General features: G+C 39.9%; 1 protein-coding gene across 5 annotated transcripts in view; it reads right to left on the reverse strand.

The window, feature by feature from the left end:
• The window catches only part of LOC143021235 (nucleoside diphosphate kinase homolog 5-like), a 73,383-nt gene that overhangs the window by 13,988 nt on the left and 33,869 nt on the right, over nt 1–25,526 (reverse strand). For 3 of the 5 annotated variants that reach the window (XM_076178609.1, XM_076178610.1, XM_076178612.1), the window contains 3 exons: nt 16,113–17,145; nt 15,266–15,392; nt 4,130–4,315 (listed from right to left, as the gene is read on the reverse strand). In XM_076178609.1, coding sequence (XP_076034724.1) covers nt 4,130–4,315; nt 15,266–15,392; nt 16,113–16,223 — 424 coding nt within the window. In that variant the 5' untranslated portion in view covers nt 16,224–17,145. Of the gene's footprint in view, nt 1–4,129; nt 4,316–15,265; nt 15,393–16,112; nt 17,146–22,877; nt 23,061–25,526 lie in introns of those variants that run through there. The other 2 variants (XM_076178613.1, XM_076178611.1) reach the window with 2 other exon arrangements.

Below are 25,526 nucleotides of genomic sequence, written 5' to 3' on the forward strand. Positions count from 1 at the left end.
CGGACCTCAGCCGGTGCGTGCGGAACAGTTCGTACGTGAACGCACGAGACGGTGTCCACGCTATGCCATATCAGTGACAATAACCCGAGGAAGCTGAGATCACTTCAGGCCCAAGGAGAGCCATTACTCAGATGCCCTTCCTAAGCTCTACGTAGTGGCCAGGTTTCGAACACACGCCCGAAATCCCCCACGCGGTTAACTGACACGCACGCTACTACTGAGCAATGGCGGGCACCACGGCGAAGCTCTTCTAAATATCGAACTACTTTCCTCCGTTCTCAACGAAATATGCCCATTTCACTATCCCTAAACTACCGCTCTAGATATCTAATTTCTTGTTTATCATTTTCTAAATCTGTCCTCAACAAAACAAGTATGAAACATACTTCTGCTTGCAAGCTTCTATGTACAAAATTTTAGCGAGACTTATGCCTTTATGCAGGACATATCTAAAGAGTCTGAAAGAATCTGACACACATCTTTGAATTCCAGACCTGCATTCGCTTAGTTGTGGGTTCGAATCCCGGACTTATCTCCAACTCCTAGCAGTGACTGCTGTTACCTGTTCTAACAATTCAAGCAAATAGAGCAACTACTCAGCTACTTAGCGCCTCCTGGCGTGAGTGCCTCACCTTCCACTTCTTTCTATTATCCCTCTTCTTCCCCCTGAAACGTCCATCTCTGAGTTATGCGAGTGTGTGATTGTGTGTGTGTGTGTGTGTGTGTGTGTGTGTGTGTGTGTGTGTGTGTGTGTGTGTGTGTGCGTGTGCGTGCGTGTAATGTTATACATGATCACTATTCATTCCTCTACCTACAATCTGAAGTATCGTTCAGGGCCCTGTTTTATATTCTACTCCCATCTGTTCATATATGATTTACTTGATACTCTACGCTTAGGATGCCCGCTGAACGAGCGGATTAGAGCGTCACCATTTGCGGCGGAGGTCGAGGTGACGGAAGTTGGAACTCCTGCCACTAGCGAGCTGGACCAAGGGCATGGTTCATTAAATTCCACGACGCAAAGTCCCCTGGAAGAGGCACCGTCCTAGCCTACTGATAGGGGGAGTTCTCAACATTAAACCGAATCATCATATCTACCCTTACATTGCTTTGTATATTTCCCAACACCACTGCCTCGACTATCTCACGATGAAGTACAAACTTCCCGAAGGGCTGATGTAAAAACAATAAACTTCAGACTTTTCAAGTTATATAATAATAATAATAATAATAATAAAAAATATATTGTCATCAAAACTTTGTTTCTCCTCCTGCAACCACTACAACCTTCTACAGATCTGTCTTCTCTACTCTTATCTAACTTTATTTTTTTCATACACAAAGGGCTGGACACCGGCGACTACTCACTTCCTTCTCTTGCTACCCAGCAACGTGTCTTCCCGAAAAGATCTATGGAAAGACCCAAAGATTGTTGCCGGCCACACTGGGGCAGCGGAATTTCTATCAAAGAACTCCGGGCCAAGAGGTGATTGATTTCCACCATTTCCGCCACATTTTCACACCAGGAGAGCTGACAACAAGCTGCAGCTCCTCCCCTCTCGGTAGAGACACAAAAACGTTCCCACGCGGCTCGATAGCGCAGTGGTACCGTTCGCAGCCGCTAATCCAGTGGTCCGAGTTCGATTTGCCCAAGGCTGAAATCATTTCAGTATCGCTGCACTCCGAGCTGGCACTACAACTCTCGTGGGGAAGGAGTTTTTTTTATGTGTGTGTGTGTGTGTGTGTGTGTGTGTGTGAGGTCACAACATTACTCATAGATCGGGCATATGTGAGCTCTGAGCTCCCATCCGCTAGTCGATCACGAGTCCAACACGTGACCCAAAACCATGGTGAATCACACACAGGACAGACAACAGATCAACGTTATTTTCCACTGAGATCTATAGATGGACCTAATAAATGTTACCTACTAGAGGTAAATGACTGATTATACATACACATACAACCACGTCCAATAATACACATACATACGTACACACAAATATATATACGACACATATACACACATACATGTATACATACAGAGAAAGGGTAAACACACGGGACGAGGTCGACTGAATGGGCCAAGTGGTCGATACGTTAGGTCGATGCAAGTCGATATCAATAATTCACGTAATAGTCGTAATCACAAAAAAGAAAGAAATCGATGTCCCACATCGAGGTGTCGTGATTGGTCTGTACCTGGTATGGGGACGGGTCGCGGCCACACTACTCATGCCATGATTTGTACTGAATAGTCGTCCGTGAAAGGAAGGCAACAATGTTCAGAATGTATAGGTCGGCATGACTTCATTGCACCTTGTCAATCGTACGAGCATTTATGAACTGTATATCTAGCATATTTCTAAATAAAAACGATTGTAATGAATTTCAATTTTACTGTTTATCTACCTTTATCTATTCATCTATTAATTTACCTATTTACTTATCTATTAATTTATACATTTATCTATTAATTTATTTATCTATTTATTCTATCTATATATTCATTAATTTATCTATTTATTCATTTATTTATTATTTTACAAGATATATATTTCTAAGAAAGTCGTCTTAAATATCATACCGTCGGAAACAAATAACAGCTGCTTTATTGAATTTTGAAATTGATAACACGGCTTCATCATTAGCCGTTTATTTTCAGACGAGATTAATTTCAGTTGGGTTAGGTCAGGTCAGGTCAGAACAGGTTAGTTTAAGTTAGGTCAGGTTAGGTTAGGTCAGACTAGGATAGTTTAGGTCATGTTAGATTAGGTCAGGCTAAGTTAGGTAAGGAAACTTATGTTCGGCTTATTACTATTATATGAAAAGTGGCCGAGTCAAAGTTCCCTTATAGCAACAGATGTACATGGTAACATAATGGCAACTTCCTCATCCCCCCGTCAGAGGCGCATGGAAAAAGAAGAGATAGTACTATCGGTTAATACAAAACAAATTAAAGATATATATATATATATATATATATATATATATATATATATATATATATATATATATATATATATATATATATATATATATATATAATAATCAATAAAGGACAATGCAAGTTTTAAAAGTGGATAAGATTTTCGTACACAAGCCAAGAGTCGTTTCAGACACTGCAGATTGTTTGTTTCATACACAGAGCGTTGTTTTTAATGCATATAATTTGAATATGTATGTGATAAATTGATATAACACAGGATATCGTAGTCTAGTATTTGTTCTATTTACGTGAAACAATAAAACGAGTTTGTCGCTTAAAATGTGTTTTAGTTTGAAAATGTGTTAAGCTTATTTCGGGGGAACGGAACTATGACGACTAAATTTTATCAATTTATTTATTTGTCTTCATTTGTTTTTATGTATTTTATATTATTCTATTTGGCTTATCTATTCTTTGTTTTTGTTTTCATTTATTCACTGCCCAGGAAAAGTCTGCTGCATGTAAAAACGTACAATATTCATTTCAGGTAAACAGAGGCAATGGACGCAGTTGTGAAGACGTCGAGTATAAAACGCTCACAGATCAAAGTGACGCGACACACGACAAGCTATTATGATGAACGAAAACAATGACACACACATTCTGAAATATTTCAACTGCAGTGTTATGTAAGTATTAATCCTCTGAATAATGCTTCTCACTGACAGGTATTGGGAAAAAAATCACAGTTGTATCTCGTGCTTTTTCTATTCATGTCAGATAACAGATTTAAAAATTGTAAATAGTTGCCAGATTGTGTTTTTTCAAGAGGTGAGTGAGGAGACACCCCGAATAAGAAGAGAGGGTATTGACACCACCACCAAGCAAAACAGCAAACAATTTGCACAACCTGGGTGACCAGATATGTCAAACGGGAATATACTAAGAAGGGGCTGAAATAATGCTACATTGGCCAAAATAATGCTAAATATTTTGTTCCTCTTAATACGTTCAGTTTCTGTATAATGTTTCTACTAATATAATAATATTTCTTGAAGATTTTTTTTTTTTTTTATAATTATGCTAAATCTGGTTCCCTTGCTCACAACCACCTGTCGACCAGGGCCAGGCCACAGCCTCTTCTGACGCACCCTCCCACCCGTCCCCCGGCCACTAAGCCTCGCCGTCGCCTATACTCACGGTCCGGGAAGAAGAACTTGATCTCCCTCTGCGCCGACGTCACGGAGTCGGAGCCGTGAGCAGCGTTCCGCGAATCGTCCGTCTGGTCCCCGAAACGAGCCCGGATCGAGCTCGGGGCTTCGTTCAGGGCCGCGGAGACTTTGGTGGGCCCCAGGGCGCGACGCCAGTGGCTGATGGCGTCCTCGCCTGTGGAAAGAAGACCAAGGGTTAGGAGCGAGAGGATCTCAATTTTCAGAATGGGATTTCACAGACTCCTTACTTACCGAGGGGGTGTCATGGAGATGAATAGAATATACTGACAGCAGTAAAACACACACACACACACACACACACACACACACACACACACATATATATATATACAGTGTGATACATAGATACATACATATATCTATCTATATATATATATATAGTGTGATACATAGATACATACATATATATATATATATATATATATATACACACATATATAATGCGGAAACCACAGGGAAAATAAAGTTCGGAATACTAAACGTTTTCATCTATTACATATATATATATATATATATATATATATATATATATATATTTTTGTGTGTGTGTGTGTGTGTGTGTGTGTGTGTGTGTGTGTGCATGAAAAATCACACTGACGCGTGATCCTAAATATTCAGAAAAAAAAACACAAAGGAAAATAATATATCATGGAATGAGCGCTTTTGTCTATTCAGACATCTTTACGGTACATTGGCAGAGGAAACAAGAGTATATATATATATATATATATATATATATATATATATATATATATATATATAAAAATATATATATATATATTATATGTATATATATATACATATGTACATATATATATATATATATACATATATATACATACATATATATATATATATATATATACACATATATGTGTGTGTGTGTGTGTGTCTGTACATATTATATATATATATATATATATATATATATATATAAAAATCTATACACATATATATAATGTATACATATATGTATATGTATATATATACATATATATAATATATATATATATATATAATGTATACATATATATATGTGTGTAAACATATATATATATATAAATATATATATATATATATATATGTAATATATGTATATATATGTATATATAAATATATATATATATATATATATATATATATATATATATATGGAGGACTGGACCAGTGCATGTATAGTTCCGCTTTACTAGTGAAAGGGGAACAAGTGTGAGTGTAGTAGTTTCAGAGGGATCAGTTTGTTGTGTTTATTTGGGAAGGCTTATGGGAGAATTTTGATTGAGAGGATTAGGAGAGGAACAGTGTGGGAGAGGTAAATGCAAAGTTATGGGCCGGAGATTGGAGTTGATTCAAGAAAATGGAGAAAAAAGAGAGGTAAGCAAGTTGTTATTTGCTGACGACACTGTACTGGTAGTAGGATCAGAGGAGGGATTAATGAAGTTAGTGACAGAGTTTGGGAAGGTGTGCAAAAGACGGAAGTTGAAGATATATTTGGGTAAAAGGTGATGAGATGTACAAAGGTAGAGGATGGCAGCAAATTAGAAGTGAGTATTAAGGGAGAGAGACTGGAGAAACTGATTAGCTTTAGATACTTGAAGGCGAATGTGAAGGGAAAGGGAGGAGTGGAGGTGGAGGTAGAATATAGATTGAGGGAAGCGAGTAAATACCTTGGGGGCTTAAAAAGTGTAATGAGAAATAGACATTTGGGAATGGATGCTAAGAGGAGATTGTATGAAGGAGTGATTGTGCCAAAAGCACTGTACGGGATAGAAACATGGAACATGTGTTTGAGATGAAATACCTGAAAAGTATGGTAGGGGTTACTAGGCTGGATAGCGTGAGAAACCAGGAGATGAGGAGGAGAACGGGGGTGGGAGTTGGGAGGTAGTGTGGATAAATAGTATTGGGATGGTTTGGACATATGGAAAGAATGAGTGAAGAAAGACTAGTGAAAGAGGTGTGGAAGGCAGAGGTGGAGAAAATGAACATGTGGGGGCGACCAAGGATGAGACGAATGGATGGAGTAAAAGGGACATTGGGAAAGAGGGGAATGTCTGCTGAGGAAGGTAAGGAGAAGACAGAAGATAGGGGTGAGTGGAGAATGATTGTGTATGGATGATGCTGTGATGTATGGAAGGGAGTGGGTGGGGGATGTGGGGGTAAAAGAGTATGTATGAATGATATTTTGACGCAGCCCGAAGGGATTTCTCCCCATTTTTTTTTCTGCATTGGTAGGGGGGGGGGTGTCACCGATTAAATGAAGCGGACTTGCTGTGGATGTATTGTGTCTTGCTGCATTGCTTCTGACCCAAGGAGGTGGACAAGATGCAAGGATGATCCGTCACCCAGGAGTAACCAAGAAAAGGAAGGAGGGATGGTGAACAGGAGTAGACAACGTAGGGATGAAATGGGTGGGAATAGATCTATGCCTTTGACTTTCGCTATCTTCCTTGTAAGGGGGAAAAGCCCTTGGTATATGTATGTATGTGTATATATATATATATATATATATATTATATATTATATATATATATTATATATATATATCATATATATATATTATATATATACATATACCAAAGGCTTTTCCCCCCGGGGGGTAGCCAAAAAGAAAAAGGCATAGAAACCACTCCCACAATTCCATTCCCTACATATTCCACTCCCCTCCACCCTCCTCCCTCCCTCTTATCTTGCCCCATCCTGGATGACGGGTCATCCCTGCACCCTGTCCACTACCCTGGGTCAGAAGCAGTGTCGCAAGACACAGCACATTCACAGCAAGGCCGCTTCATAAATTCGGCAACCCACCCCTCTCCGTCCCCTCATGCAGAAAAGGAGAAGACGGGGAGAAATCCCTTCGAGCTGCGTCAATTTTTTTCTCGTACATACTTCCTCACTCCCCATCACCCACCCACTCCCCCTCATGCATCACAGCATCATCCATACACAACCCTTCTCCATTCACCCCTATCTTCTGTCTTCTCCCGTCCTTCCTCAACAGACGTTCCTCTCTTTTGTAATGCCCCCTTCACCCCATCCATCCATCTCATCCTAGGACGCCCCCTCATATTCACTCCTTCCACCTCTGCCTTCCACACCTCTTTTACTAATCTTTCTTCACTCATTCTTTCCATGTGTACAAACCATCCTAATACTCTTTCATCAACCCTATCTTCCAGCTCCCTTTCCACCCCTGTTCTCCTCGTCACATCCTCATTTCTCACTCTATCTAGTCTAGTAACCCCTATCATACTTCTCAGACATTTCATCTCAAACACATTCAAACTCCTTCTCTCTTCCTCTCTTATGTTCCATGTTTCTGCCCCGTACATTGCTGTTGGCACAATCACTCCTTCATATTACCTCCTCTTAGCATCCATTCCCAGATGGCTATTTCTCATTACACATTTTAATCCACCAAGGCATTTACTCGCTTCTCTCAATCTACATTCTACATCCACCCCCACTCCTCCCTTTCTTGCCACATTCGCACCCAAGTATCTAAAACTATCCACTTCCTCCAGTCTCTCACCCTTAATGCTCACTTCCAGCCTGCTGTCACTCTCTCCCCTTGTACATCTCATCACCTTACTTTTGCCCACATTTATCTTGAGCTTTCTTCTTTCACACACCTTCTCAAACTCTGTCACTAACTTCCTCAATCCTTCCTCTGATCTTGCTACAAGCGCAGTGTTGTCAGCAAACAACAACTGGCTTATTTCCCACTTTTCTCCATTTTCTTTAACCATCTCCAACCCCTGACCCACTACCTTTACATTCACTTCTCGCACCACCCCATCCATGTATAAGTTGAACAGCCAGGGCGACAAAACACACCCCTGATGAAGTCCCACCTTTACCTCAAACCATTCACTCTCTCCATTTCTAATCCTAACACAAGCTCTACTACTCTCATAAAAACTCTTGACTGCTCTTAACAGCTTTCCTCCTATCCCTTATATCTGCAGTACCTCCCATAGTGCCTTCCTGTCTACCCTGTCGTAAGCCTTTTCCAGATCCATAAAAGCCCAAAAAACATCCTTACCTTTTCCTATAGGTTTCTCACATATCTGTTTTACCACAAAAATCTGATCTACACAACCCCTACCTGTACTAAACCAACACTGTTCCTCACCAATTACTACCTCTGTTCCTCTCCTAATCCTCTCAATCAAGACCCTCCCATAAGCCTTCCCAACTACACTCAACAAGCTGATCCCTCTGAAACCACTACACTCACACTTGTCCCCCTTTCCCTTGTAAAGCGGAACTATACAGGCACTCCTCCAGTCCTCCGGCACTCTATCCTCTCCTAAACAAACATTAAATAACCTCACCAGCCAGTCCACCATAACAGTACCTCCTTTCTTCAAACATTCTGCATGGCATCCATCCAACACAGGTGCCTTACCTGCTCTCATCATCTTAACAGCTGCTTTCACTTCATCTTTCCCTATTTCTTCTCCATTTTCCTCACTCATCACAGTCATTTTCTTAGCGTTTCCCACTGCAATTACCTTTCCCTCCCTATCCTCCTTCACATTTAGCAACTCCCTAAAATACTCTGCCCACCTTCCTCTCACTGCCTTCTCTTCCATTATCATCTCTCCATCTGCACCTTTTACTTTTTCTTCTCTACTTGATTCGCCTCCTCTTCCTCTTTTAATTTCTTTCCAAAACATCTTAATATTACTTTCAAAATTTTCTGTCATACTCTTACCCCATTTCACATCTGCTCTCCTCTTTGCTTCCTTTATATTATGCTTAACTTTCCTTCTCTTTACTTTGTACCTCTCATACGATTCCCTCGTCCTAATTTGTAGCCAATCTATGAATGCCTGCTTCTTCTCTTCTACACCCTTCTTTGCTTCCTCATCCCATCACTCACTACCCTTCCTTCTATTTCCTTCCGCCCTCCATGTTCCACACACCATCTTTGCACACCTTATGAATTCTTCTTTGAATCATCCCCATTCCTCCTCCACTCCTAGTTCTACTCTATCCTTCACTCCCTCCCACTCCTCTCTCAGCTTCTTCTTGTACTCCTTCTCCTTTTCATTTAAAGAGTTCACTCTCTCAGGTTCTTCTTATACTCATTCTCCTTTCTTTCTCATTTAAGCACTTCACTCTAAGTACCTCCCTACCTTCTGCCCTTTTCCTCTTTCTCCACCTATTCTCTACTCTCAATTTACCTTCCACCAGAAAATGATCTGATATTCCCCCACTCTCTTCCCTTAGAACATGTACATCCTTAACTCTTCCTACCATACTCCTGGTCACCACTATATAGTCCATTAACGCTCTATCTGCCACCTTTCCATCCACCACACTCTCCCATGTGTACTTATGCTTGACTTTCTTCCTAAACACTGTATTTGTTATAATCAACTATTTTTCGAGACACATCTCCACCATCAATTCTCCACTACGATTTTTAACTGGAACTCCATACTTCCCAATCACTCCATCTATTGGTTCGTTTCCTACCCTAGCATTAAGGTCTCCCAATACAACTACATTGACATTTCTCCCTAAGCCCTCTATGCACTTATTCATATTTACCCAAAAAGCCTCCCTTTCCTCTACGCTCTTCTCACTACCAGGCCCATACGCACTTACAAAGACCCACATCTCCCTTCCCAGCTTCACCTTCATCCACATCAACCACGATGAAACCTCCTTTCACTCCACTACACGCTTACTTATCTCTTCACTTACTAGTATAGCCACCCCTTCTCTCCTTCGTACCCTCTTCATTCCTGAGTACCTCCCAGCTACACTCCCAAACTCACACTCGCCCTTCCCTTTCATTTTAGTTTCACTCAAAGCCAGCATATCCATCTTTCTTCTCACAAACATACTGCCTATCTCTTCCCTTTTACTCTCATCTGTACCACATCCACGCACATTAAAAGACCCAAACCTTTGGGTATTGGTTGGGAAACTCCCAAACCCTCTTATGCCTTTACTTTTTTTTTAGGAATGTCCCTTTTTGGGGCTACAGGTAGCACGACTCCTAATCCCATCTCCCTTTCCATTTTTTGTCGCCTCTTACGACTCAAGTGGAAAGACTTGGTGGTAGCATTCTCTTCCCCCACCACAGGGTAGGCGAAAAAAGGAAATGAATATTCAGAGAAGTGGTACAGGACAGTAACAAGGGGTTGAGGGACAGCATAATGGAGGGACAGTCGTAGTATAAAAGTGTCATCATTTCTCTATGAACAGAGTTTTCCTCTATCACAGACAAAATGATGTGACTCTGGTCCGTAGGGGCGCCCCATATAGACCCTAAATTATCAACTACATGCTACCTTGCCACAATAACATGCAGCCAATACCCCATACATTCTGACAGGTTGATGTAAGTGGAGTAGGAAACACAGGAGTCTTAGTCCGAGTTTATTCCTGACTAGTTTCGCAGGTAATCCTTTGAAAAAGCATACCTGCGAAACTAGTCAGGAATAAACTCGGACTAAGACTCCTGTGTTTCCTACTCCACTTACGTCATATATGTATATATATATATATATATATATATATATATATATATATATATATATATATAGTATATACATATATATATACATATACAGTATATACATATATAAACATATATACTTATATATATATATATACACACGCACACACACACACACACATATATATATATATATATATATAATGTATATGTTTATATATATATATTAACATATAAATATATACACACACACACAAATACCTTTTTACACACACACGCGGTTGGTAGAGTCCCAAACTGTCACTACGGCGGTCTGGGTTCGAATCCTGCCCAGGGCTGAAAATAATTTCAGTACCGCTGCGCTTCGAGTCGTTACTCCAACTCTCGTGGGCGGGGAGTTGGGTGTGTGTGTGCGTGTAAGGTCAAAGCATTACCCATAGATCGGTCACATGAGCTCTGAGCTCTCTTTCGGGAGGGAAATAGCTGCCGATCACGAGTCCAACACGTGATCCAAAGACCAAGGTGAATCACATACGAGTATATATATATATATATATATATGTGTGTGTGTGTGTGTGTGTGTGTGTATACTCATACAATAAGTAATGAGAAAATGTCAGGCGAGACATTAAATATGATTTGATCAAAATACTACTTCATGGTGAAGTACACATATATTCTATAAAATGACTAACTGGCAACTTTCTATATTTGTAGGTCTGAGTGCAGCGGTGAACGTGGTGGAACCAGTCTGATTCGGTTTGCCGATCTGTAAACACTTGTCACGTCATCAAATTTTGTGTTAAACTTAAGAAAACCAAACAAGAAGCTTATGGAATGTTAAAGGACGCCTATGGGGGCGAACAGACGAGCCAAGCAAGTTTCTATCGGTGCTTTAACAGATTTTCTGAAGGAAATGAACAGGTTGAGGATGAACCCAGATCTGGAGCACCGAAAAGTGCACGCAAGGAGGAAAAGATTGAGGAAGTGCGAAGGTTAGTGATGCAAGACCGGCGAATATATGTGAGGATGATATTTGAAGCTATTGGTATTGTATTAGTATTGGCAGTAGAGACAGTTCTGACTGAAGGTCTGAAGCTCCACAAAGTCTGTGCCAAGTTCGTGCCAAAGATCCTCTCCGACGACCAGAGGCAGTTTCGTGTGGAATGTTGCACTAACATTCTCGAAATGATAGAGGCTGATTCAGGTTTCCTGAATAAGGTAGTGACTTGCGACGAGAGTTGGGTGTTCACCTACGACCCTGACAGCAAACGTCAGAGTGCTCAGTGGAAGCACGCGACCTCCCCAAGACCCAAAAAAGCAAAGATGAGCAAGTCGCAAGAGAAGGCCATGGTCATTCCTTTCTTTGACTCCCAGGGGCTCATTCACGTTGAATGGGTTCCTCAGGGTCAAACCGTCAATAAGGAATATTACCTTGTTGTTCTGAAAGGGTTCAGGGAGAAGATGAGGAAGAAGAGGCCTCAGCAGTGGAGGAGTGGTCAGTGGTGGTTCCACCAGGACAATGCCCCATGCCACAAGTCAACGCTGGTGACCATCTGGATGGCCGACAGGGGAATGAAAGTGGTACAACACCCACCCTACAGCCCTGACCTAGCCCCTTGCGACTTCTTCCTGTTCCCACGCATGAAAGACAGCCTCAGGGAGACAAGATTCCAGTCATCAGATGAGCTGAAAGAGGCATCGGAAAGTTACCAGAAGGGACTACTGAAAAAGGACTTTGAGGAGGTCTTCCGGGATTGGGAGAGACGCATGCACAAGTGTGTACAGTAGATGCGAGAGGCAATTAATTTGAAGGAGACAAAGTTTTGTAAGCTTATGAAAATAGTGTCTATCCTGACATTTTCTCATTACTGATTGTATATATATACATACATATATATATATATATATATATATATACATATATTTATATATATGTATGTATATGTATGTATATATATATATATATATATATATTTACATATTGCTGAAATGACACTCCATGTTAACCTAATTGAGAATTATGGAGACTCGAGATTATTCTAAGTAAACAATATTGTTGTTGTGTATTCTTAACTGATCTGAACAGTAGATATAGAAAACTCTAGAATTTAATTCTCCTAGACCAGTGGTTCCCAACCCCAGGGTCGCGACTCAAACTAGGGTCGCGAGGGTGTTTTTGAGGGTCGCCAGAGGGTCTTTTTAAACTTTTTTTTCATTCAAGTTTCAAATGTATTTAAATTCATTGTGCTAGTAAATATAAACTGAACTATAAAAACGAAAGTTTATAAACATTATGCAAGTACGTAGAAATATAACATGAAATGGTTGAATTTATTATTACAATTAGGGTCGCGACTCCAGGCTAAGAGTGGATTTAGGGTCGCAGCCAAAAAAGGTTGGGAAACACTGTCCTAGACAGAAAAAAATTGTGAAGTGAAAGGTAGAAACCTATCAACGAAGAAAACATTATATATATATATATATATATATATATATATATATGTGTGTGTGTGTGTGTGTGTGTGTGTGTGTGTTGATGTGTGGGTTGAGTCGACGTAAAAAAGTATATAGATAAATAGGTAATTAAATAAACAAATAAAGATAAAAATGTAGCCATGATTTTTTCACATGAATATTTTTTCCTATGTTTACACTGCGGTTGTCATTATAAAGCGACGCTGTATGGCGAGCGTGACTATGTGTGAAAAGTCCGGCATGTTTGGTAATCACTGGATATAGCGTGAGTGCGGTTTCCAAAATGGACACCCGACACCCCACCCCCCGCCCACAGCTTTCAGTCGTAATCTCCTTTGATGTCTGCCCTGCCCTCATCCAGTGTGACAGTTCTGTTAACTTTGTCGAACGCAACGCGCGTCATTAGCGTGTGATTTATCCGTTTGTTTATTTATTCATTTATCTATTTGTCTGTTTATTTGTTCTAGTTTTTTTCTTTCTTCACGTTCGATGGCTGAGCGGTTTAGAGCGTCGCCACTTGGGCGAGTGGTCAGGAGCGGAGGCAGTTTGAGGATGCGCAGAGTTCGTAGGTGCGTAGAGAAAGAGAATGAGAGAGAATAGAGAAAAAGAAGAGAGAAAATAGACAGCGATGGAGAAAGAGAAGAGAGAGACAGCGATGGAGAAAGAGAGAGAAGAGAAGAAACAGACAGACAGACAAAGAGAGAGAATAGAGAACAGAGAAAAAGAAGAGAGGAGAGAGACAGTGATGGAGAAAGAGAACAGAGACAGACAGGCAGACAGAGAGAGAGAGAATGGAGAAAAAGAAGAGAGGAAAGAGACAGTGATGGAGAAAGGGAAGATAGAGACAGCGATGGAGAAAGATAGAGAACACAAGAGAGAAGAAAGAGACAGAGAGACAAAAAGAGAGAAGAGAGACAAAAATAGATACAGAGACAGAGAGAGAAAGAGAGAAACAAAGAAAGAGAACGGGAGAAAGAGAAAAAGAAATGGAGAAAGAAAAACAGTGAGAGTGAGAGAGAGAGAGAGAAAGAGAGAGAGAGAGAAAAAGAGAGGGAGGGAGGGAGAGAGAAAAAGAGAGGTCTACAGGCTACCTTTGGCTAAACAAAATAGATTGGAACGGTTTTTAGTCCGATGTTGGGTCACCTCTCCACCTGGTTTGATTCTTTAAAGAAGTTAAAGTCGAGATCATTTGATCGAAATAGCCCAGTGGATACCGTGTCGAACTCATGAGCAGGTGGTCGTGAGTTCGATTCCCGACACCCGCTGTGGGCTATGTCGCGGGGGTTTCTCACTTCCCACTTCGTGGTGGTGGGATTTTTTTTTTTTAATAATTTTATTACGCTCAAAGAGCGGCAAGCCTAGTACATAGGTAATTAACTATTTACATGAGGATCGTGACTCATAGGACACGCTGTTCGACTGAGGTGGCAATTCGTAGTTAAGTACAAAATTTCAGAGGTTGGGACACAGTGGTGGAGGACACGGTATATAATCAGTGGTAATAACAGCATGTATAAAACAATCACAGTCAACAGTATATACAAAACAAAAGTATGTACAATATCACAGTCATGATATAAGAGACATTGACATAATTGAGACAGTCGTGGACAAGATCATACATGAGAATTATTACGTCGTACAACGATAGTTAGCACCCACCAAAGTGTGGGTGACGTAAGAGTAGTGTTTCTAAATGGTTATCGGCAAGCAAGTGGTGGTGGGATGGTGAGTTTAGTTTTCTTAATGTCCCTCAAGTTTGCAGGTTTCTTCAGGACCTTCTGGGAATAAAAACCCATTTTGATTCATCCTTTTGCAAATATTATCATCTATTAAACCGAGTAAAATTTTCCCCTCACTCCCATTTTCGGAAGTGAAGGTCAATGGAAAATCGAAAAGAATATGTCCAATACTTTAAAGTATGGTCACAAATACTTTATAATGTCTTAAGTACCCTTAAGTATCTTAAAGCATCTTAAGTATCTTAAGTTTCTTAAGAATCATTACGTATGTCTTGTCTATATACCAAGATTCCCCCCCCCACCCTTACAAGGGTGGTAACCATAAATCTTAAGTATTTCTAAGTACCTTTAAGTATTTTTAAGCATCGTTAAATATCTTTACTGCGAGACCTTCAGACCACTTTACCTGCAAGAATCATGACGAGAACAGACCCGGAAGTGACGTAGTCGATCAAGTTGAGGAAGAATGGTTTGCCACGATGTTCTCCGTAGAACTCTTCGGCCTCTGAGCGGGAAAGTCGGAGTTGTCTTCGCTGTTTAGGAAAGCAAAACTCTGTTTACAATTCTTAACGGCAGGCTGCAATGTAAGCAGATTTCTTTCCTATCTTTTCTGATCACAGATTACCTCTTGCAGTTTCATGATGATTAATATTGCAACTATGTTAAAGAAAAAAGACAGTCCCCCAAAAACCCAAATTGTCGTTAACTTTGATAAATTTCATGCATGGTGTGAAACTATACCAACATCATATCTAACGTATTTTAACCAGTAGTCCTCTATCCTTGTCAGGCCCATCAAGCCTATTAACAGCTTCCATTATTGAAACAGTGTCAACTGCTATATTCACGTTTTTTCTTTATCTCCCATATTTATCAAGCTGTAGCCTATTCTAGCCCAGTTTTTTTCCCAGAAGATGAGGAGCCTACGCCAGGAGGCGCGTAGCTACGGCCGAAGCCGTCACCTTTGTCGACCTATGCCTTTTGGACTGTCGCTACTTGGAATCGTAGAAAAGTGTGGTACGAGTATTAAGAATGCGCTGCTGGCGTAATCAGAAGTATGGTGGTCTAGTAGAAGAGGAAAATTTTCTAGAATTGGCTATGATAAGCACCTAGCTTTGATAACAATAAAAAAGGTGCCTGGCACTAGCTATGGTAAAATCCTTAAACTAGGGTAGAATGGGGGAAACACATTGACATATTTGAGGCACAATACTGTTCCCCACTAGTGATTTTTCTTCAGAAGAGAACCCTACCTCGACAATCGTAAATCCTTCTTCCCTGATGATATTCTCAATCTCGGAAGCTCTGTTGATGGCATCTGGTTTGACCATAGCCAGGGTGCGCTGGATTTTGTCGGTGGCCATGGCTACAGAAGCGTTCCTTGGCAGGAAGTCGCAATTGGTTTTCGAGACGACACGGTAACGTCGATGTTCTTGGAGGCGACAAAAATGTCGACAGTTTGGGAACGGATTTACAATGAGGTTATCTTGATGTTGATGATCTGGGCAGTTAATGGCAAAATACGAGTACGATAATCGGAAGGAGTTTGTTTACTGTAAAAGGAAGACTTGGGTGGTTTGTGGGAGAAGAGAGGACATACAAGAACGTATCTGTCAAGTCTTGGCCTTCACTTTTTGTCTATTTTCTCTTTTGTCCTCTTTATATTTGTATCACACTATATGTTCATAAATTCAATATCCATACAAATAATTACAAATGTACATTTACGTATATATTCATATATCTATATATATGTGTGTATATTATCTACTAATTGAGTAACAGCTCCTCTATTATTGCTTGCTTTTACTTTTAATTGATAAACTTTTTTATCTTTAGTAACTTATGTACACGTATATAATGGATGTATACATATATTCATATTTACATACGACTGCAAATAAATCATATATTTTCATCAGCTTAGGTTTTGAAGATATATTTAATGAATACGTTTCATTTACTATAAATAACTATAACTCGTGAAATGTTATATCAAAAACAATACTGGAACCTACTAGTACCCCCTATGCATTCAACTCATATCGTACATAACTACTGGATCACATTTTTCTTTTCAAATATAATTTTCTTTTCTATTTTTTTTTCAGCTAAGAATCATACTGGATTACTGCGCATGCGTAAGTCTGAACGCACGCAGAGTACAACGACGACGACGACGACGACGACGACTGCAACTTTCGATCAAGTCTTGACTCTCAGACCGCTGTAACGCATTTGCTTACAAAAGCTATGTCCTTGGCCGAGACCACGCAGAGGCCACTTCTGCAAAGAAAAAGAAATATCTTTAATTTAAGAAGAGACAAATAGTTGAGGAGAGTGGTTTAGAGAATGTCCAGGAACACTTGTTTTCTTACGTTTTGATATACTCTCTGAGGTAGACTCTGTCGAAACGTACAAGAATTAAAGTGTTTCTGAGACATCCTGGATTTTACACCACTCTCTTACATGATAAATACAGTATGTATATATTACAGATTTCGTTAATATGAGAACCACATTGGAATATTATGCGTCCCAGTGTCAAGGTGACGTAACATTAAAAAATTTACTAGACGTAGGCTATTATGCTACTTGTGTGTTTATCTTCCATCCATTCTAACGAATACTCTACCACGGGTTGGCTTACCAAAAAAACACTGACCAAGAGGTGTAAATAGAAAAAGAAAAATGCATTGAAAAAAGTTCCTGAGCTGCTGGGGTTTCAAATGTCAAGGGTCTTGTTATCAAATCGGTTACGTTAGGGTGGGAATAGTTTTTCCGTGGTGAAAAGATAGCGGTACTAAAGCGTAACTAAAAATTAACCAAAAACGACCAAACCCGAAAAGACATATAAAAGGAATATGAATGAATAACGATTAAATAGGTGAATAAACAAACAAATAACCAAATATATAAATTAATAAATACAAAGAAAACATATTGTTATTTTGTCACTTGTGTATCAAACCTTCATGGACTGCAGGACCGTCGGGTTGTCCCCTTGAAAACAGTGCAACCTAAGTACTTCACCACATTAGCTTATCCACCGTGGCACAGATTGTGCAAAGTACACGAAAAGTGTTCGAGCGTTGTTAATTGATGAAAATAAATCCATTCGACAACTCAGCTTTATTCAAATCGCATCAAATGTTCAACAATAACAAGTTACATTTGTTCAGTTGAACTCTGGTAGATTGGGAGAACTCTTCGTGTTGACTGTATGATCTAAAGATTTTCAACTCTTAGGCAACTTTCAACCTTATTCTCTCTTAGCATAAAGTTGTTTTCTATTAGCGAGTGCTCTCTATGGCTGCCCAGCAACTTCACTTAATCTTTTCAGTGCAAGGTCTTCTCTGCTGAATGAAATAGCTTGGCATTAGTCAAAATAAAATATATAAACGTTTCATGGCAGCAAAGGAGGTAACCGAGATGTAAAGATCCTTCATCAAGTTACTGAATAGAACAATTTGGTGTTAACAAGAATAAAATATATAATGGAGTCATTACAGAGAGATTAAATGTTGAACACCTCATTTCGAGTCTCTCAAGAAGAAGAAGAAGAAGAAGAAGTAGAAGAAGGAAATAGAAGAGAAAAGAAAAAGATAAAGAAGAAAAAGAAGAGAAGAAAAAGGAAAAAAGAAAGAAAAAAGGAAAGTGAATTTCGTGGAAGGAAAGTGAGGATTTACAGGATATTTTGAAATCATCTTTGTATTATTCTAATGACAACTGCACCACGGTATCAACCGATCGAGACCACGTTCAGAACGGGGACCGTCTCCTCTATTGTGTAAATAAATCGATAATTGTGCTTCTGGTCTGATGTTACTTCATCCTACGGACACTTTGTCCAAGTTGACAAACCACCATTGTGGTCATTTCATTATCTTTTACTTGTCATCAGTATTCTAAAACATCAGTAATTTATATGATATGCAAATCAACTGAACTAACTCACAAAAATTATTAACTTGTTTGGGCGAGATAGTATGCGTTTACGACCTCTGAGTGATATTTGATATAAATGGCCTTGACACTTTGACATTACTCAGAGTTATGAATTTGCTAGAGGCAGTGTTCTCTCACATTTTCTAGATAAATGAGTTTTTTCACGTCAAAGAGGGCACAGAAGCTGAACTCTGAGGAATTATGTTACCTACGACATCTACAAGGAGAGGTCCAGAAGGAAAATGGCGGATGGGGGTGGATGCATGTCTAAAAGGATGATCACACTGGGCTTCCACGGGCTTCGCCAGCGCCAATTGTCGAGAGTTCGTTGGAGTAAAAACGACTTCGGTAACAATATTTTATTTTTCAAATCTCCAAATATCAAATTAACTTTTCGTCATATATAGCAAAGCAGAATGATGAACTAAGACATTGCATATCCATACGAATGTTTGACATGCTGTTCAAATGTCCTAGAAAGAAGTCTTAGTTTTCTGTAAGCGAGGACATATTCTAGTTATTCAAATGGAGGTTGGAGGTAGGACGTGGGACGAAATATAGCCCAGTGTGATCATCCTTTTTTGCTGGTTACCTCCTTTGCAAGGGGGAAGAAGTCTTTTGTTATACAGATAGCGTCAACACAAGGGAATAATGAAATGAATCATAGACCAGCTACGTCAGACAAACCCAGGGGCGTCAACTGGTTTATTTGTAGGGTGGGGGTAGATTTTTGTAGAGGGGGCAAAATTGAAGATATTGTACACATGTAGTTAATGGTATAGGGTTAAAATTTGCCGGATAGGCATATATTTGCATCATCATTTTGACTCTCATAAACCATACACTGATATACTACAACTTAAACCTTAAGAAAATTATACATGACGACCAAATTTCAAACACACCCAACCCCCCTCTTGTGGGAGAAGAAAGTTCTGTAAGAGCATAAAATGGTAGTCGTGTATAAACACGGGGTTATTGCCAATGAACGCTTTTCTGGAATATTTAATTTTTGATCGCGACTCAGGAGATGAGTGTGGCAGAAGACTTGAATATTGACACTTGTCCTACTGGAGACGCGATATACAAATCCCAATCAAATTGTGACGAAAGCCTTGACGTTGGGATCACCTTGACTGGGTCAATACAGGCCATGCCCCAAACATAATAGATAGTCAGGTCGATAAAAAAAAAATAGAGCTCATGAACTAGAGCCCATAGCAAAATCTCTAGTAGTGCGAACCGTGAAATACATCGAGCTAAAGCCACTATGGAGGCAGTAAAAGAAAGGAAGTGGAATTTGAGCAAGTTGACACGAAAGAATGATGCGCGGTGGACCAAGTGTGCTACTGAGTGGACGCCGCCAAATGGGAACCGTGTAAGAGTGATCAGACAGACGGTAGAGAGATGGAATAAAGACATTTGCTTGGGTAATGTGGTAGAGGTTGGCGCAGTCGTTCGAGTCATGAAATGGTATGACAGTGGACTCCAAATGGCGAAATTATGCACTTGAAAGGAGAACGATTTCGCCTCCATCCACTACGTTGTGATGGAGGGTGATGCAGGTAAGGTCATCATATTAAGACAGCAGGTAACGAGTCGTAGTAATGGATTTAGATTGGACCAATTTAGGTTTACGAAAGAGACAAGAACTGGTTTACCAACAGAATAGTTAACGAATGGAATAGACTTGTCAACCATGTAGTTAGTGAGCGCTAAATCCATTGGTTGTTTTAAGAAAAAACAGATAACTTTATGGATGGAGATGAAAGCTGGTAAGGACATGAAACCGCCTAGAGTAGGCCTTATGTCTCTTGCAGTCTCCTTGATTCTTATTATCTAAAACCAGGTGGTCAATCGTGAACACAATCAGAAGTCTTCTTCTTCGGGACGTCTGCAACGCTAGATTTTGCAACACTAAAATAACAAATGACCAAAGCGCCAAGACAGAAATACAAGAAGCCAACTGGCGGAATATTTCAAGAGAAGGTTAAATTGGAACAACAGCCAATCAACAAAATGGAGTTATCAGAATAATGCTACAAGCACCAAAAATGGACACTCGAGGGAAATATGAAAGAGAGTCAACAGAACCACACTCGACAAAAGTGCTCAAGTTAGCAACAAAGGTTGCGACCAGAATTACATAGTTGAACATTCAAGAAGCATAAAAAAAATCACGATTTTTTCACAGAAATGAACACTAGCAGACAAGGAATAACCCTAATCCAGATCTAAAAGACATCATCCTGCACAAGGATAGAGTTCCCTTCTCTTGGATAAGCACTGCGACTACCTTAGAAATAACACCCAAGAAGAATAACGATAACCCCAAGATGAAAAAAAGACCTGTAACACACTCAAGAAATACTGAGCTCAGTCTAGAGACAGAATGCCAGGTCCTCGGGGACCTCTAGACGAAGGTGAATGCAAGAACGAGTTTGTTGAAAGTGTACAAAAATTAATTTTTTTATGGAGTATAAATATATACACACACAGATTTACACACACACACACACACACACATATATATATATATATTATATATATATATATGTATATATATATATATATAAACGAGTTATCCAAAAATATTTTGAATAAAACGAGTTTCATTTAACAAATTCTAAAATTTGTATTTAAGCAGACGCGTCGAACATGACTTATTTTCCAAGTTAATCCGAAGAAATGGACTTTCAATGCAACACATTTTAAGGTGAGTAGTCGACGCCTGGAAGGTCCAAGTAGCTGCGGTCGAACCCGTCACCTTTGCCATACTAAGCTTGGACTATTGGGGCAGTTAACAATCACTGCTGGGACTCGGAGAGAAATGCGGGATTCGAACCCACAACAAAACAAATGCGAGATCAGCACACATTATTATTATGACATTTATACAGTGAAACAAGTTCATAAGCTAAAGAAATGACCATTCAATGTAACGCACTGGGTAACGAATAGCATATGGGAGCAGTGGTATGTATCTGATGGAGGTGGAGAGACATCTACCTGCAGCACATCCATTCACCTTCACCTACAGCAGTGATTCCTAACGTTTTTCAGTGTCCGTACCCCTTGATTAAAAAAAAAAAATATATATATATATATATATATATATATATATATATATATATATATATATATTATATATAATATATATATATATATATATATATATATATATATCGTCGTACCCCCATCCAATATAAATACAATGCAAACATATGAAAAGGATTAGTGATACAAACCTTGCTGAGAAATTATTAGATATATTCAATTACTGAACAAAGGTACTTTTTTATTTCAAATTAAAAATGTCAATTAGTAGAATACAATGAATGCACATTATGCTTTCTCATGGTAAATATACAGTACCATTGCACTGGCTATCATGTCTGGTACCCCCAGGATTAAGGTTTCGTACCCCTTAGGGGGGTAGAGGTACCCCAGATTAAGAACCACTGATGCAGAGGTGCAGCCCCGAGGGCCTGACATTCGGTCTCTAGACTGAGTTCAATATTTCTCTATTAACTTCAATCGCACGTCTTCCACTTTTTCACACAAAGAGAACAGTGAAAAAAGTTCCACGTTTATGCAACATAAACATATGCAAAGATATTTTCCAGCCAGATCCATGGGAAGGCCTAAGGACCGTTGCCGGCCATTGTGAGGCTGCGGGGTTCCAGTTATAACTCCAGAGAACAATTACTACTGATTACCACTTAGTAATAGCGGGTTCAAATACAGTCGATTGTGTGCTGATTAATTATCCATGAAGAACATTGGGACGATTGTATGGATTCTGTGATTCACAACAATTTGTTTCACATAATGATCCTCTTTCCTGCTGCATTGGCACTTTGCCTCTTATTATGGCTGCCGCCAGAATAGTTAATTCACTCATCCCCAAGGTATCCCCTTTTGGCTGATAATACATATTTCATTTTTAATGTGACCCTTTTCACAGTTTTAATCATGGCTAAATCATGGCGATTTTTTCACTGCATTCGTCAATGTTAAAACCGTTATTATTTCAAATTCTGCAAATAAAAATTGCGTGTTTGACTTACCAGCTCACATTGTTTGATCTGTATCTGAACTTTATTTCTTTCAATCTAATAACTGCAGTAAAACGGACCATACGCATTTCCACACATACACAAAATAATGGCTCTCACTTTGAGAAAGATCATCGAGTCGACATGCTTTTGTAACGAATTCTCCATGGACATGAAGCAGCAGCTGTGAGGCTTGCGCACGGCAGAGGTGGTGGGGGGAGGAGGAGGAGGAGGAGGAGGAGGAGGAGGAGGAGGAGGAGGAGGAGGAGGAGGAGGAGGAGGAGGAGGAGGAGGAGGAGGAGGAGGAGGAGAAGGAGGAGGAGGAGGAGGAGGAGGAGGAGGGAGGGAGGGAGAGTTGGTGGATTTGAGACCCAGAGCGACGCGCGCGCGTCCTACCTACTTACTGAGCGTCGGCCGTACCTTATCACCCCGACAACCTCGACATGTCGTCACTACATCAAAGATCAGATTCTCGTAAAAGAACCATGATAGTCAGAGGAACAGATTATGTGTGTGTGGGGGGATATTTTCACACAACAACAGCTTGCAACACGCACAAAGTATTTTATCTGAATAGAGGAGGGATGCTGGCAAAGGAATGAAAATGCACAGCGAGGCACAAGCATACAACACCAAGTGCGGACGGGAGATTCCTTGGGTATTCAAGACGAAGAAGAAGAAGAAAAAAAAAAGTTGCATCCTGCCCAGCCAGTCCATTGGACGGTTAGGGCCAGCAGGACAAAGCCGTCAGCCGGCAGAAAACTCATCCTCCTCCTTAGCCAAAAGACTGCGGCGTTGGACTAAACACCAGTTACGTCATGCACATCTTGTAATTACACGATGATCGAGCACTGCTAATCATCCTAGCTCTACTCGATAAAGAAAAACACTCGATGTATATCTTTACTGAACTTCAGCTGGATGACTCAGAGGCCGAGCCGCAGTTCTTTCTCGATGTTTCTTATCAAACCGGCATTTATGTTATTTGCCGCTGAAATGTGAGGTCGAAGCGACACTACTAGTGCTTGAGTTGCTCGAGCCCGCGCGCACGCTTGGTATGAGATAGATGACAAGTGTGACGCGATGCCCTGTATACATCATGCCCAGCTGAATAAAATCGTTTGTCGCCTCCAATAATGATAATACAAATACTGTGCGTTGATAATGGAAGTCTCCAGTGCTCTCACTAGTGCAAGGAAGGCAAGACATTCCTCCATCTTTCCCTCTCCCAACCCCCACCCCTCCCTCCTCACTCTCCCTCTGCCTACCCACTTGAGACTCCAATATCATTCTCCCTTTCGTTCCAAAGTTTTCCTTGGCCGAACAAAATAAAATGGATGTAGCTACATAAAGTTTAGCGGAATAAAATCGCCTGCCGGCAGTTTGAATATCTATATACGTCGTAACACATCGAGGGGTACTTGTTTGACTACAGCAATTGTTCAACTGCCTTCTACAAAATATAAAAAGATAAATAAATAGATAAAAAAGATAAATTCAAATATTAATAAATAAACAAATAAACAATAAATTAATCAATATATAAAAATAAATAAAATGTCATCTTCAGCTATCTTCGTCTCCATTTTTACTTTCGATTTCCCACATTTCCCGTTTTCTTCCACTTTTCATACATTTGGTCAGCTTCTCTTTCTCCCTTTCCTTTTCTCCTCTTCCCCCAACCCTACTTTTCCCAGCCATTATCACGTCTACTTCCTTTCCATTCTCTTGTTTTCTCCCCATTACGCTTTGTTTCTCGTTACAATGTCTCTTCCTGTCTTCCCTTTTTCACACTTCTCTCTCTTTTTTCTCTCTCTCCCTCTCTCTCCATTTTATGTGTGGAAATTTATTTCCGTCAATATTACCGGGACACGCTTAAATGTTTTTTTTCTTGTGATTGTCAGATTATTTCGCTCAAGTGTAATAAAATTGCTTGGCGTTTGTCAGAATCTATACATTATTCATCACAACTGAAAAGATTGTCTTTACTAATTGAAACAACTCACAGATCACACATCGAGTTCATGTTATGCAAGAACTAAACACGTGATCTAAGAAAGAAAATTTGATCGAAAGGGATTTAGTCACCAATGGGTCAAATATCAAACTGTTCTATTTTTTTCTTCATTAACATCTGTGGTGAAAGTGGAAAACACACACAACCTTCATAAACATTATTAGATAGAGACAAACCTTCATTAACATTATAGGTTCGAATACTGTACTCTTCTCCGATTCCTAAAAGTGACTGTCACCTGACCCAACCGTCTAAGCGCATAGTTGGGCAAAGATGACAGCTTCTGCCACAGCTACGCGCCCTCTGGAATAAGCTCATCACCTTGTCGACTCGCCAAAAGAGTAACGGCTCAAGAAGATGTACACAGACTGGCTAAGAAATCACCACGAAGTCGCCACGACTTCGCGTAGGCCGTTTCTCCGATGAGTCAAAATTCCTTTCATTCCTTTGGTATGAACGATCTGTGTGCCAAGTGCACGTGCTTGTCCTTACAGGGGGTTCCCTAGGCATCGAGGAAGTGGGATTGTCTTGGCAAGCTTCCACATCTGAGTAACCCGTAACTCTAAGTCACTATGACACAGAAACATATATAATAAAGAATTATACAAACACCCAAACAAAAAAACAAAACCTAGTGACAGATA

This window comes from Oratosquilla oratoria, chromosome 41, assembly GCF_046742065.1.
Source record: "Oratosquilla oratoria isolate Oo_2021 chromosome 41, ASM4674206v1, whole genome shotgun sequence".
Classification (NCBI taxonomy): Eukaryota; Metazoa; Arthropoda; class Malacostraca; order Stomatopoda; family Squillidae; genus Oratosquilla; species Oratosquilla oratoria.